Below are 16,441 nucleotides of genomic sequence, written 5' to 3'. Positions count from 1 at the left end.
TGTTTTGCATTATGTTTTCTAGGTTTGTTGAACTGTGTCTGTGTGACCGATGCCGTAACAGGTCAAAAACAGATATTCTACACAAACAGCAGTGTTCTTGCTCAGCAGTTTGCTCATAGGGTAAGCAAGGATTTAAAATACTGAGTTTTCTCTGAGTGAAAAGGAGTTATGAAACAGACCAAGAAGTTTGTATAAAGTGAAGCAACGTGTTAATATTGTTTTAAAGTTGTCTTATTCTGACAAAGGATATGTTCTGGATTTTTGGCACTTTTTTTCTTGTCCTAGCATTTGTGCGTTTGGAATTGCTCAATCCCAGTTTTTACATGGTTCAAAGTCCTTCTGTTATTTTCTCTCCCACCAGTTAGCTGTGGCATTATTTTGTGATATTGAGATGAGAGCAACACTGGCTCGTCCAGTATTTGTTATCCTTTTCTTTTCCAAGATATTGCTGAGCTATTTTCTGGATCTGCTGAGGCCTTGTAGGTGTAGCTACGCTCACAGGGGATTAAGGGAATTGCGGTGAATTTAGTTCCAAGTCAGGGTGATGTGTGATTTTGTTTTTTGGGGCAGTTGTTTACCTCTGCCAGCACCCTTTGTTCTAGCCAGTAGAGGTCCCTTCTGGGTTTGGAAGTTAATGCTAAAGGAGCATGGGTGGACTACTGCAGTGCATCTTGACGGTGGTACACACCATTGCTACTGAGCATCAGTGAGGTGGGCTGCTTTGTCCCGAATAGTGTCAAGCTTCAGGAGTGTTGTTGGAGCTGCACACAAGCAGGGAAGTGGAGAATATTCCACCGCACTCCACGCTTGTGCTTTATGGTTAGTGGACAGGCCCTGGAGAGTCAGGCGGTTTTGTTACTCACTGCAGGATTCCTACGCTTATTTGTGTGGCTCGTCCAGTTCAGTGTCTGGTCCCTAGGGACCACTCCAGGATTGCTTGTAACTTTTTTGATTGGAAGTTAATTGAGGCACTTTTTGTTTTTCCAGTGTGCACAACTATTTGATGGAGTGTGACATTCACCTATCATAACTAGGAAGACACAGTATCTGATCAGTCATTTTATTTATGGTATCTTGCTTTAGCTATGTTGTTTTCTGCATGAAATTGTCAGTTCTTCCAGCATCCAAGTTCTGAGGATATTCCTCTGTCTAATCATGCATCGAAGTATTGGCAGTTTTTGATACTTTTTGTCTTGATCCAGTGTGATTGCGTTGAAAATAAAACTGTAATAATTTAGCCAAACGGAGCTTTTTAGACAAGAGGTTTTAGGATTGATTTTTCTGAATGATAAGAGTTCAAAGTCACATCTGCAGGTGTACCAAGAATTCTGAATGTGCAATGTTTCTGCAGGCCCCTGTGTTGTATAATGGCTGTCGATCAGGAGAGATTTTCAGCCTAGACATCAGACAGCGAATGGCAAAAGCCCTGAGTTGGGCAGGTACAACAATCTCCCAAAACTCTGCTGTGACTTCCATCCAGCTCTTACAGGATGAAAATTACCTCTTGGCTGCAGACATGATTGGAAAGGTAAGCTACCAGGGTGTGTTCAAGAATTTATAATCATTTATGATTGGCTACAGTATTATAGAAATGTTTATGCTGTATATGTTATCTTTTGGGTTTTTGCTGTCATTCTTTTCAATCACAATTAAATCTGTTTATTCAGGTTAGGTACGGTCATTTCAAACTTTGCCTCGATCACCCGTTTGTGTCTGACTCCTCCAAATGCATCCATCCTTAACATTTATTCTATCTCCTTTTCTCTCTTTCCTTCCTAAGGACTAGATTCAGTTTCAAGGCAATATTTGGTCAGAGTGACCATTATTCATGGATTAGTTCAACACTCTTGCCTCAGAATGACATCACAGCCACAGCCCCCTCCTCATGTTTTGCACAAGAGTCACAAGATACTCTATGCTGGCTAGAAATATTGAGCTCATTGTGGGTACTTGGACACACAAATAGAAGAGTCAGCCAAGACCAACAAAGCTCTCAAGAAACTAAAGCCTGAAGATCACTATTTACATTAGAAAACCAAACTAACCATATTCATAGAATGTGAGAGCTCTACCTGAATCACCATCTTGAACTGATGCAGCCCATGTGCTTTTCTCTGCTGGCTGCCACATTTCTAAACGGCAAAATTAATAAAAAAGCATGTTTATTCCAATGTCTTTCCCAATGCTCAGTTACTCAGAACTATTCGTGGCTAGTTGGTGTTCATGGATATGGATCATTAGCTGTCTTCCTGTTTGTCCTATGTAGTGTTTTGTGCAGTCCTTTCATGGGATTTTGTACGCTACGTTGGTTTTGCTCATGCTGGGTATCGGGTCCTTTGTCCTAGTGAGTTGTTGTCTGAGACTGGTTTGTGTGCTGTTATGAGTCCTAGTGGTCGTAGTAGTCTGGCTGTCAGTTCAGAAATGTTCTTGCCATGAAACGACACGACCAGCTATCCTTAGTAGCCACACGCGCAGATGACCGGCAACATGAGTTCAACTGGGACAACACTACTATTGTAGGACAAGCCAAACAGAGAACAGCTCGGGAATTCCTAGAGGCATGGCACTCATCCACAGATTCTATCAACAAACACATTGACCTGGACCCAATATACCGGCCACTGCAGCGAACAGCTGGAACTGACAACTGGAAGCGGCAGAGACAAACCGTTATAAATGCCGAAGGAAAAAACACAGAAGCGCTTCACAGGAGGCTCCCAAGCACTGAGGATGTCCCCTAGACAGGGGACGAAACGTCTGCAACACAAATTCCCAGCTCGGATATGATTTAATTACAGAGATGTGACTACAGGGTGAAAAAGATTGGGAAGTGAACACCAAAGAAGATGTGGCATTTAGGAGGGATAGGCAAATAGGAAGAGGAGTTGGGAATATCTCTTAATGAGAGTTGAGATCAGTGCATTAGTAGAAGAGGATCTTAGATCAAGGATCAAGATGTAGAATTTATATTGGTGGAGCTAAGAATTAGCAAAGGGCAGCAAATCTTGGATATTATTCATAGGTCTCCAAACTGCAGTGGTAGTGTTGGGAAATTACGCCTAATGTGAGTAATGCAGTATGATGAGCAATATCAAATTACACTGAACAAGGATGAACCATATCAACAGCAATATTGTGGAGATGAATTCCTGTAATATGTGCAAGATGAGTTTCTGGATTAGTGTATTAAAGAGCCAACTAAGGATCAAGCAAATTTGCATTTCATGTGCAATGAAAAAGGATAATTAGTAATCTTATCTTGATAGTGAGCATTTGGGAAATAGTGACAATATGTGATAGAATTTTGCATTAAGGTTGAAGTCAGTACAGTTCATTTTGAAACTGGAGTCCTAAATCTGGAGAAAGGAAATTATGAAAGTGTGAGAACCAAGTTGGTTATGGTCAATCAGGAAAACGATGTACAGATTTGATGGCGTGTAGGCAGTGGTTAATATCTATGGAAATATTTCCTTCTCAAGGGCAACAAGAGATGGATAATAAATGCTGGTTCAGAAAATAGAAAGACTACATAGATATACATTCCTGTAAGCCACAAACACCCAAAGGAAAAGGTGAATTACCAAATAAGTTAAAGATTGCTTTAGATCAAAGGAAGTAGTTTCTAACCATGCCAGAAAACCTGGTAAGCCTGGAGATCAGAAGCAATTTAGAACCCAGCAAAGGAAGATCAAAAGGTTAGCTTGGAAAAATGGATGCCCTCGGGTGAATTTATAATGAAGGATGTGGCTAACAGGGATAGTGAATCCATTGCTTATCTTTCAAATTCTGTAAAGGTTCCAGCAGTGGCAAATGTTATCACACCATTTCAGAAAGGAGGAAGAAGGAATATGAAGAATTTTATGTCACCAGTAGGGAAAAGCTAGAATATATCATAAAGGACAGGATAACTAGATATTGAGAAACGATTGGTAAAATTGGGCAGAATCAGCACAGATTTGCAGAAGAGAAATCTTGTTTAACAAATTTGTTGAAATATTTTGAGGAAATTATTTGTAAGATTGATAAAGAGTTAGGGATGGGGTGGCGTTTCAGAAAGCTTTTGATGAGGCCCCATACAGAAAGTTAGAATATAAAATTAGAGTATGGAATAGGTGGAAATATATCAGTATGGAATTAAAATTAAAAGACAGATAACAGAGTAGGAATAAATCATTCTCAGGTTGGCAACTTACAGGTATTGCAAGGATCAGTGCTGCGGCCATAGCTATTCACAGTCTATACCAATGCTGTGGATATGGTCACCATCTGTAATATTTACAAGTTTGCAGGTGACCCATAATTTGGTGGGAATGGGAGTTGTGCGGAAGGTGCAAAGAGGCTTCAAGTGGATTTCGAACTGCTGAGTGAGTGGACCAGGACATGGCAGATGGAATTTAATGCGAATAATTGTGAAACTATCAACTTTAAAGAAAAAAAGGACAACAGGATATTTAAATGGAGACAGGATGGAAATGTAGGATATAATTATTTCAGTCCCTTAAAGACAGCGTACAGGTGTAATAAAGCTTCATTGCAAGGGTATTTGAGAATAGGAGTAAAGATGTCTTACTGCAGGTAGAGACGTTGAGACTGCACCTTGAGTACTGTTTTGTTGCCTTTGTTTAAGCAAAGATATACTTCCCTTAGGGGGAGTGCAGTGGAGGTCCACCAGTTCAAGCCTTGGGAGGACAGAATTGTCTTATGGAGAGATTGAAGAAACTGAAACAGACCATATCCATGTGCATATAGATGCGGACAATATTTTGTCTCCGGCTGGGAAATTGTGAGTACCATCACACGTGCCAGGCAATGATCATCTCTAACAAGAGCAAAATCCTATATTCCCTAGCATTCCAAAGAATGTGGGGTGACCTCACTGAAACTTAGTAAATTCTTGACAGTGTGAGTGACAGGCGGTTGTAGATAAGATGTTTCATAGGTTGATAAGTCTAAAACCAAGGGATGCCATCTCCAGATAAAAAAAGCCATTTAAGACTGAGCTGAAGAGAAATTTCATCATTCAGAGAATGCTTAATCTTTGCAATTTATCCAATTCCTGATGAAAAGCTTATGCTCGAAATGTTGACTCTCCTGCTCCTTGATGCTTCCAGCACTACACTTTTTGACTCTGATCTCCAGAATTTATCCAACCCAGTCAGATGTGTAAGATCAGTCACTGGGACTAATATCATCAAGCGATATGGAGATTGTGTGGGAAAATTACATTGAGGTTGATCGGCTATGAAAGCAGTCTTGATGGGCTGAATGGCCTATTCCTGTGTTCCAACCCAAGGGTTCTAAAAGAGAATTTTACAGATATTGGAAATCTGATCCAGAATAGTCCCAGCAGATTGGAAGTTAACAAGTGTACTATTGAGAAAATGGGGAGCTCTTGACCAGTTAACCTGATTTCTGGAAGTGCTGGAAATATTGTTAAGAAAGGTCCAAAACTAGAAAAACACAGTATGATTAGATCAAGTCAACCCTGATTAATGATGGAGAAATTCAGTTTAACATATTTATTCCATTCCACTTCTATCACAAATGGACACATGCTGCTTCAGTATCTGAGGTGTCACATTGTGCAATTGTCAGTGAACATCCCTATTTCTGACCTTACGATGAAGGGAAGTCGTTGATAAAGTAGCTGTAGGTGGTTGGGTCTAAGACACAACCCTGAGGAACTACTGCAGGGATTTCCTGGAGCTGAGATGGTTGACTGGCATGGTGGTTCAGTGGTTTGCAGTGCTGCCTCACAGAACCAGGGACCGGGGGTTAATTCCACACTCAGATGACTGTGTGGAGTTTTCGCATTCTCCGAGTTTCTGCATGATTTCCTCTGAGTGCTGCAGTTTCCTCACACTGGTCCAAATATGTTAGGTGGATTGTCCATAGTGTTCAGTGATGTGCTGACTAGGTGGATTAGCCATGGGAAATGCAGGGTTACAGGGATAGGCGAGGGGATGGGTCTGGGAGGGAAGCTCTTCGGAGGATTGGTTTGAACTGGATGGACCGAAAGGCCTGCTTCCACACTCTGTAGATTTGATGACCTCCAACAACCATAATCATCCTCCTATGTGCTAGGTATGACTCTAACCAGTGGAAAGTTTGCCCTCTGACACCACTGATCCCAGTTTTTCACAAGGGCTCCTTGATGTCACTTGTTGTCAGGGCAGACAGTCTACCTCACCTCGAGTTCAATCTTTCATTTGTCTCTCGACAAGGGTCAGGAGCTGATTAGCCTGGTGGAACCCAAACTCGGCATCACTGAGCAGGTGCTGATTGATAGCAATACGGATGACATCGTCCATCGCTTTACTAATGATCGAGAGCAGACTGATTGGGCGGTAATTGACTGGGCTGGATTTTCCTGCATTATCTGTACAAGACATATCTAGGCAGTTTTCCATATCATTGCACTGCACTGAAAGAACTTGGGTAGGGATGTGGCAAGTTCTGTAGTCTTTGTTTTATCCAGTGTGTTCAGCAATTTGAAAATATAACATGGAGTGAATCAAATTGGCTGAAAACTGGTATCTATCAAGCTGGGGACCTCAGGAGGAGGCCACAATGGATCATCTGCTGGGTACCTCAAACTTATCTTTTGCCATAATGTGTTGAGCTCTTCCATCATTGAGAATGGAGGTATTTGAGGAGCCGTCACCTCCAGTGAATTGTTTAATTGTCTGCCATCATTCACAACTGGTGTCAGAGGACTGCAGAGCTTTGATCTGATCAGTTTAGTTGTGGAATAACTTAGCACTGTCTATCAGTTGCTGCTCCCCCTATTTGGTTTTTCTTTTCTTTGTTGCACAGATGTGTGTGTCTCTAGCAAGGTAAGCATCCCTAATTGCCTGAGTGTCTTTGACTATTTCAGAGGTTATGTAAGAGTGAGCTAAACTGCTGTGCGTCTGAAGTTGCATGTAGACTGGTTAAGGACAGCTGAGTTCCTACTCTAAAACACATTGATATGCCATTGTAGCTTCACCAGGATGAGATCTCCAATTTAGATATGCCTGGGACTGCTCTTGGCACACCCTCCTGTACTCTTCATTGAACCATGTTTGATGGTAATGGTTAAGTGGGATATGCTGGGCCATGAAGTTGCTGATTGGTGTTGGAGTACAGTTCTGTGGTTCATGATAGCCCACAGCACCTCATGGATGCCCAGTCTCGAGTTACTAGATCTTGATTTGATTTGTTATTATCACACATATTGAAATACAGTGAAAAGCATTGTTTTTCATACTATCCTGGCAAATCATACCTTATGTAAGTACATCAGGATGAACAGAATACAAATTATAGAGTTACAGGAACAGAGAAGGTGCAGGGAATGATTAACGTTAACACACGAGAGTCCATTCAAATATCCAATAACAGTGGGGAAGTAGCAGTTTTTGAACTTTTGCCTGATGGAAAAGAATGGAGAGAGTATAACAGGGTGGGAGGGGTCTTTGACTGTGTTGGCTTCTTTCCCAAGCCAGCAGCAAGTGTAGATGGAGTCAGTGGAAGGAAGGTTGGTTTGTGTAATGGACTAGATTGCAATCACAACTTGTGTAATTCCTTGCAATGTTGGGCACACCACTTGCCATACCAAGCTGTGATGCATCTGAATAGGACACTTTCTATGCTACATCTATAAGAATTGGTAAGACTCATTATGGACGTGGTGAATTCCCTTAGTTTTCTGAGGATGTAGGGTGGGTTCTTGACCACTGTTGATATGGACGGACGAGGACAGATTATTGACGATATTTACTCTTAGGATCTTGAACCTCTCGACCATCAGTACCATTAATACAAACAAGGGTATGTCCTGTATGCTGCTTCCTGAAATCAATGATCAGTTCCTTTGATATTGAGGGAGAGATTGTTATCTTTACACCTCGCCACTAAGCACACTAGCTCTTTCCTTGTTATTTATTATCTGACTCACTGTGGTTGTGTCATCAGCAGACTTAAATCTGGCCATTTCACTGGCCACAGAGGACATGCCAGATGACTGGAGGATAGCAAATGTGGTTCCTTTATTCAAGAAGGGTATCAGGGATAGGCCAGGTAATTACAAACCAGTCAGTCTGATGTCAGAGATAGGGAAATTGTTGGAAAACATTCTGAGGGCCAGGATCAGTCAACATTTGCAAAGACAAAGAAATATGTGTCAGCACATATTTGTCAGAGAGAGAGCTTATGTGACTAACTTAACTGAGGTTTTGAAAAGGTGATGTTTGATGGTAATGGTTAAGTTGGTGAAGTTAGTGTAGTTGATGTAGTTTACGTGGACTTTGACAAGATCCCACCTGGACTACTGGAACAAAGTCAACCATGGGATTCAAGACAAGTTGACAAACTGGATCCAAATTGGCTTACAAGTAAGAGATAAAAGGTGTTGATGGAGATTTCTTTTTGTGATTGGGAACCCAGTGGTATACCACAGGAGTTGGTGCTGGCACCCATGTTGATTGTTATGTGCATTAATGTGTTGGATGTGGATGAAGAAGTAAGGTTACAGATTGGTAATGTTGATAACGAGGAAAATGGTCTTCATGCTACAGTTATACAGGTATTGATCAGCTGGTAAATTGGACAGGATACTGGCAGATGGAATCTAGCCCTGGGTAACGTGAGATGATGTATTTTGGGCAGTCAATTCACAGTGAATAAGGTATACTGAAGGAATAAAAGATATTGGTATAGAAGCCCACAGATCACTGAAGTTGTCAGCACAGGTAGATAGTGGTGGAAAAAGCTTACCTTAATTTGCTGAGGCACAGAATACAGGAACAAGGAAATCTTGTTGCAAGTTAGTGCATTGGTTGGGCCACACGTAGAATGCTGTGTGCAGTTCTGGATGCTACACAATCAGAAGGACGTGATTGTACTGGAAAGGACGCAGAGGAGATTCATCAGGATGTTGCCTGAGAGGGAAAGTCTCAATTATAAGGAGGGACTGAATAGGCTGGATTTGTTTTCTCTGGAACAGAAGCAGCTGAGGGGAGTCTGATTGAGGTATATAAAACTGAGAGGCATAGGCAGAGTAGATTATGAGAACCAGAGCGATCTGGGAGTGCAGGTCCATTGTATCCTGAAGGTTGTGGTCAAGAAGGCATATGGTATGCTTGCCTTCATCGGACGGGGTATTGTGTACAAGAGCTGGCAAGTCACGTTAAAATTGTACAAGACATTGGTTCGGCCGCATTTAGAATACTGTGTACAGTTATGGTCGTCACATTACCAAAAGGATGTGGACGCTTTGGAGAGGGTGCAGAGGTTTATGAGGAGTTGCCTGTTATGGAAGGTGCTAGCTACGAAGAGGTTGAGTAGCATAGGTTTATTTTCATTAGGAAAAGGAGATTGAGGGGGGAATGACTCCTGAAGAAGGGCTTGTGCCCGAACGTCGATTCTCCTGCTCCTTGGATGCTGCCTGACCTGCTGCGCTTTTCCAGCAACACATTTTCAGCTCAAAACAAATACAAACTTTGAAACCAGGGTCAGTGTTATCCAACAGAAAATGCGACAAGTAAGGTGTCCAGAAAACAGCTCTTTTGCAATCAATCACAATATAAACAATTTAGGATAGCTGATTGACATGGACAAGTTGGACCGAAGAGTCAGTTTCCATGCTGAACTTCTCTATGACTCTATGACAAAGTCATCTGTTTTTTGCTCCAATAATCTGCAATAATTCTTTCAATTGAACTCCTTGCGACTTTCATAGTGTCTTGATGTTTCAAATCAATATACAAAAATGTAATTTGTACTAGAGCTTATTGTGTCGATAGAGTTGGGAGTTAAATAATGCTTCAGTGTATTGAGTTCAGTGCTTACGCTGTTTTCTTGCTCTCCTGCTTGACCTTTCTTTATAATATTGCACCATACTTCAAATGTTCAGTGTAATTTAGTAGAATTGAACTTAATGTTATATGGTCTTAGAATTCTGATGTTGGAATGTATTTGACCCAGCTCTAACATGGTCATGTGTTTCCCTATATAAATGGCTAGCATAAACCATGAATTTGATATATTGTTTCTTTCAGATTAAACTTTGGGACCTGAGGACTACAAGATGTGTTAAACAGTATGAGGGTCATCATAATGAGTGTGCTTATCTCCCTATCCATCCTCATGAAGAAGAAGGTGTTCTTTTAGCTGGTAAGTGCTACCTCTTGCTTATTTCTACCCCTTTGATATTGGAGTGTGTTTTTAAGGTTTAGCTGAATGCTGGAAAGTCTACACGTGTGGCGTGTGCATTGCAAACGATAAAATTGCCTCCTTCAGGTTCCAAAGTTCTGTGTCTGAATTTACAGACTGGTAAATATTCTCATCTTCCTGAAATAACTTGAGTCTGAATTTTAAATACAAATGAGAAAGGCTAAAACCCTACCCATACTGCTGTGTGAAAGAGTTGGAAAATTAGTTTGTGGCAGTGGTAAAACCAGATTGGCATAGCAACAGTAGACCAAACATTGTAGGTTTTGCGATAAAAGATTCTTTGGGCAACAGTAAAGCAAGTTTGACACCAACTCAACTAATGTTGATGACCAAAGGCTTGGTCAGAGTGCAACGTTTGAAGGAGGTGTTTGTTAAAGAAGAAAGGTGAGATAAAGAGGGATAAGGAGAGAATTCCAAAGCTTGGGGCCCATGTAGTAGAAGGCATGGCCACCAGTAATGGAGGGATAATACATGAGAGAATGCATGAGGACCACAGAATCATGAAACTTGAACAGAGAGGGAGGGGCAAGACCAAGGAAGGATTTTAAAACAAGGATGAGAACTTTAAAATGAAGACATCTCTTAACTGAGAGATCGTGTAAGTCAGCAAACACAGGGTGAGTGGTCAATACAATTTGATTCAAGTTAGGACCAGAGCAGTAGTATTTTGAATGACCTGAAGTTGACAGTGGGAGATCAGTCTGAAGCAACACTGACTGTCAGTTTTGTAAAGGGGTGATTTGATTTAGGGTGGAGATATGCTGCATTAGAAGTGAAAGTAGGTGATTGCAGAAAAATGTTGCGAAGTGGTCGTTTTTATAGGGAGTGAATTGATCTTTAGGGTTAGACTGCAAATTTGGGAAACTATTGTGTTTCTTCAAGCCTTGACTCATTATGCTGTAAATGTTGAGATTGCCTCTCAGATTTGCGTCAACTACTAGAAATATACTTGAGATATTGTTATGGACTAGACCAGACCAGACCCCCTCAAACATTTCAAAAAAGTAGCCCTGACCCTAATTTTGCGAGTTGGTTGAAGCAGGTGTGGAGTGGATATTCCAGGAGGGATGCAGCTGGTCAAACCACCTTAGTTTTAAATAAAACAGACTTTACAAGATTACCAAATGAAACACAAACAAAAGAGAACAGAAACTGAATAACTTAACCTATCTGAAAACCCAACAGATTATCCCAACATAATTATCCTAGCAGTATCTATTACCTACAATCAAACTGCCCCAAACCCAGGCATTTTGGAACTTGTGCCTTTATGACCACCTGAAAATAAACCAAGGACAACATAGCCTTGTTAAAGGAGCTGCATCATCACCGATATGTCTCCATGCACATTCGTACAAGATACAGTTGTCAATAAGACAGACTATGACTGAATTTTACAAGGCTCTCTATGTCGTGTCACTAAATGTATGGGCAAACTCTCTGTTTGGTAATCTACTTTCTTCCTATTCAGGCAGAATTGTCAGAGAATTTGCATTCTTGGGCAGTCATTTGGCTGGAATAACTTAACTGCCCACCAGGCATCGAGCACAACATAACTACAGCTGAAGGTTATTAGCATGAGGGCAGTTAATCTGCCAGAAAAACTGTGTTTTCCCAGGCTCAAAATGACCCCCAGCCTAATACACATATGTGCACACACTGTCTCACTCAGTCTCTCTCTATCATTCTCTCATAGTGTTCTCACTCGCACACACTTACACATTTTCTCTCTCTCACATTCTCTTTTACATACATTCTCTCCCTATCATACACTCTCTCTCTCACCTGGACGCATTGTTTCTGTCACACATGGACACATTTACTCTTCACACATGCACACTCTCACTCTCTGAGACACTGTTGGTTTCTTTCACCCCTTCTAAATCTCGCACTGTCTCTCATTCTCTTTTTCTCTCTCACACACACGCACGTTTCTATATCGCATGCATTCTCTCATATATTCTCTCTTTACTCACTGTCTCTTGCACTCACTCACATTCTTTCGTGCGTACTCTCACACCAATCAGAGCTGGGGAGAAGTCTTCAACTGTTCAGAACTCATTGAAAATAAATCTTTTGCAAGCAGACGTTTGTGGGGTTATCAGAGAGGAAGCCATCCTACAAAGATGTTTAAGACATCTTTAGTTTGGGGAGCCTATGCTAATTTGTTTTCATGGTCTGGGATCACAACAATACCTGCAAAGGGCATGAGCTTGCTATCCTGCTATGTAGTCATTCATAAAACACAAAATAATCTAACATTCAAAATGGAAAAAAAAGCATATCCTGGTGAACAGGAAAGGTACAAAGGACAGAAAAGGGTTACAGTAAGAGCTATCTTATTATGAAAAGGTAGTATGAAAATAAATGTGTGAGGGAAGTTAAAATTAGCAAGAAAGTAATTTTGCATTTGGAGAAAAGCTTTCTTAAACCTTGTTAACAGTAATTTGGTAAATGCAAATGCATTATTCAACATTATTTATGTCACCACATGGAAACTAATATTGAATCAGAGACAGGGTCTTGGCAACTTTAAGTTAAACACAATAATGGCAATTAAGAAATCAACAACACTTATAAGAGTGATTTTTAAACAAAGCTGGTGAAAACATTGTTAATGCTCAATCTACAATCCTCCAAAATTTTGTTCATTTAAAAAAAATGTTTTTTAGATTAAAAACGTGTGCATTTATTTCTGCTGTTTAGGAAAGGTCACAGAAGGAAACCAGTGATTTAATGACCATTTAGTCTTTCATTAGTTATTGGAAAATATTACTTGAGTGCACCATTAAGATGTGGACCCTTAAAAAAATCTAGTCAGAGAGACAGCAAAGATTTGTGAAGTTTGTTAGGCCTGGTAAACTAGATTGAATTCTTTGAAGAGATGGACGGGGGAACAATGATGTTATATGCAGATGTTCAGAAGGTATTTGAGAAAGCTCTCTAATAGAGGCTGTTAGCTCAAGTTGAAGCTCATGAAATTGAAGGCAGATGATTAGCTTGATTAAGAATGCAGTAGGGTGACAGGAAAAAGTGTGGATAATGTGACTAGTAACAGCAGAAGGAAATGGCAGATTGAGTGATAGGCAGAAAAGTTATGAACTTTAAAGTTCTGCTTATATCACAAGTAGGATACTGTATCCATTTCTGTCGCCACACAACATGAGATTTAAATTCAGATTATGGCCTGTTTAGATAAGCCAACGAGAGAATCTTTTTCCAGACGTTTGCTGGTGGTACAAGGTTTATCGGGAAACGTACTTAAGGTTTTGGCAGATGGTAAGGGAGAGGTGTGAGGAACAACCCTGTATTTAGGCAGCAAATAGGAAAGACTTAAAATTTGCTATATGAGTGGCAGAAGAGGAGACGATCACTTGTTTCGAAAGAAGATTGCTTTGGGCAATTGTGGGAAATAGACTTTCAGGGCCATGGAGATGGAAAGGGGAATCAAACTGACTGATCTACCGAGAGCCAACGTAGACTCGATAGGTTGTCTGTTGCAGGCCAAGCTAATCTCTCATTCTAGATAAGGATCAAGTACATAGTGTCATATTTGGAGAATAGTGTCCTATGTTTGCTGAGCACAAACATAAAAGGAGGTACAAAAGCCAGTTCTGTTCTTTTCAATTTAAAAAGGAGTGTCTCAGGAGTGTTGGAATTAATATCTTTACTGTATCATTAAAATTTTTGGGTTTGTGTTATTCTATTTAATCTAAGTTCATCTTGTAATAGACATCCAATTTATTGTTAAAGCAAAAGCTGCAGCATTTTGTACATATATTTCAGTGAGAGACCACGATGCTAAAACTAAAACAAAAAAAGACATGATCTATCAAGCTAGGTTGCTGGCTGGGATCTGACCTGAGTAACATCTGCTGGGATCAGAATCACAGCATCAGGCAAGAACATTATTTAAGCTGCTTCCCACTTCCACTTCATTATTTCTGCAAATGAAATATTTTAAACAATACATATCACCCAGAACCAAAAGACATAGAATATGAAATCTCAGATAAGAACAGAAAATATTGGAAATACTCAGCAGGTTTTACAGCATCTGTGGGAAGAGAAATATAGTTAATGTTTCAAGTCAATGAGTTTTCATTGCACAGTGTCACTGATCTAAAAGGTAAACAGCTTCTCTCTGTAGAAGCTGTCAGAGCTGCTGAATAGTCGCTGCATTTTCGTTTTATAAGTTCAAAAGACATTGCCTCTCATCTTGCCAGATTTTCCTGCCCTCAACTTTAAACGTCAACAGGATCACAGCCTGATTTGATGTAAAAGTAGGAACTAACGAAATATTCTGGTAAAGTTAATTAGAAATTTTACTGCTCTCAATTTATCATTACTCAAGTAGTCAGGAGTATTTCCTTAACATCTGATAGTGATTTATTTCATTATTTCTATTAATTTTTCAGTTGGACAAGATTGCTACACTCGAATCTGGAGTCTACATGATGGTACCCTCCTTCGAACAATTCCATCTCCTCACTCTATTTCCAAGGACTCCATTCCCAGTATAGTTTTCTCTTCACAGTTGGGAGGAAGAAGTGGTGTACCTGGACTTCTGATGGCAGTCTATCATGATCTATATCACTTCTCATACAGCTCCAATCACTGACTGTAACATTGAGAGAAAATTTAAAAATATAGTTCACATGGCACCAGCTCTGAGGCACAGCCACCAATAATAAGATTTGTTCAGTGAAGAAGAAAGATTTCAAGCTGTTATATTTTTCTAATCTCCTCCAGCAGTGATGTTTTTAAAATACGTGTGTGAAGAGCAGAAGAGGCTGAACAGCTGGTCCTTTAAGTTTGTGTTCTTAATAGAATATTGTATTGTGCTGGTTACATAAAATGTAAATGAATAAACTTTTCTTTTGTTAGATTGAGGATTGTTAATATAACAGCAGATTATGCACATTTGACCAGACTAATCCAAACATGTTGGACAACACAAGTCTTTCAGCATCACATGTGCCGTAAATTTGTGCAAACTGTCTATAGTTTCTGCTTAAGAACAAAATTGGTGAGAATATTTTATTGTATAAAAGCAAAGTACTGTCTGAAATTCTGAGTTGTCCGAGAATAGACTGGCGATTTACAAAAACAAATACAGGAGGTGTTGAAGTTGCCATGGATCGGCACCTTATATTAACAACAGAAATAACATTTAATAAAAGGTGGACCTTGTCTTAATTTTTTTCATTCACGACTCATGGGTTCTCAAGTTAAGAAAAAGACAGGAACCAGGCCATTTCAATTCCAGGCTTCAAGGACCCATCTCATTGCCACTAGAGCAGACCACCACACTGGGCCATTAGAATCCTGAGCCACAAGACTCCACGGAAGCCGCCTCAAGGAATTCTGGGCTGAACCCACCGCATTGGCAACATATTTGGCAATCGTGGCTGTCAGAATCTCAAGTTGAGAGTGTGGCGCTGGAAAAGTACAGTAGGTCAGGCAGCATCAGAAGAGCAAGAGAATCGACTATTCGGGCATAAGCCCTTCATCAGCCTACCATTCCTGATGAAGGGCCTATGCCTGAAACATCATTTCTCCTGCTACCTCAAATGCTGTGCTTTTCCTCCACCACCCCATTTGGCAACTTTGATCTCCAGTGTGTGCAGTCCTCACTTTCTCCTTGTTGGTATCTCAAGCTAAACTCACAACGCTGCTAAAGCAAACTGCCACTCCATAGGACCCACCAGGATGTAGCCATCATCTGACTCAGTTCAACTGTTCCCCCTCACCCCAGCTGCTGATAATCTGGTGTAAATGGTATTTTGCTTTTGTGCATTCGTTTATACGTTGCTACACTTACAAAGTATGTTTCTGAAAAATAAACTAGCATGTGCTGCCATGTAAATATGCAATTAACACGCAATGGCCTGAAGGGGTTGAATTGCTTTCAATAAAAGCAAATGGGGCAAACCTGAAAAATTAGATTTACGGGACCGCAATAAGCAGTGACCTGCCGACAACCCTATCTAATCTGATCTCGAAAGTTCACAGACTCTGGTCTGTGAGTACTTGGATGGGAGACTGTGCATAATGTGTAATGGAAGGGCTGTTGTGGTGCAGCAGTAGTGACTTATTGCTGAGCCCGGAAGCCCAGGTTCAAGGGTGTGTAATAACATGAGTGATTAGGTTGGTTTGTAATATGTTTAGTAAATAGTCCCAGCAAACCTGGAGAAGCAGTTTGTCAAAGTGAAGACTGCCACTA

General features: G+C 40.5%; 1 protein-coding gene across 4 annotated transcripts in view; it reads left to right on the top strand.

Moving 5' to 3' along the window:
• wdr21 (WD repeat domain 21) overlaps nucleotides 1-15,408 on the top strand; it is a 104,666-nt gene extending 89,258 nt beyond the window's left edge. For all 4 annotated transcript variants that reach the window (XM_087990183.1, XM_087990182.1, XM_087990184.1 and 1 more), the window contains 4 exons: nucleotides 23-120; nucleotides 1,352-1,528; nucleotides 10,041-10,155; nucleotides 14,634-15,408. In XM_087990183.1, coding sequence (XP_087846309.1) covers nucleotides 23-120; nucleotides 1,352-1,528; nucleotides 10,041-10,155; nucleotides 14,634-14,836 — 593 coding nt within the window. In that variant the 3' untranslated portion in view covers nucleotides 14,837-15,408. The remainder of the gene's footprint in view (nucleotides 1-22; nucleotides 121-1,351; nucleotides 1,529-10,040; nucleotides 10,156-14,633) is intronic.
• The last annotated feature ends 1,033 nt before the right edge of the window (nucleotides 15,409-16,441 follow it).

This window comes from Chiloscyllium plagiosum, unplaced genomic scaffold (assembly GCF_037043375.1).
Source record: "Chiloscyllium plagiosum isolate Xiang-an unplaced genomic scaffold, Cpla_swu_hap1 HiC_scaffold_8, whole genome shotgun sequence".
In the NCBI taxonomy this organism is placed as follows: Eukaryota; Metazoa; Chordata; class Chondrichthyes; order Orectolobiformes; family Hemiscylliidae; genus Chiloscyllium; species Chiloscyllium plagiosum.
This window is presented reverse-complemented; position numbering and strand designations above follow the sequence as displayed.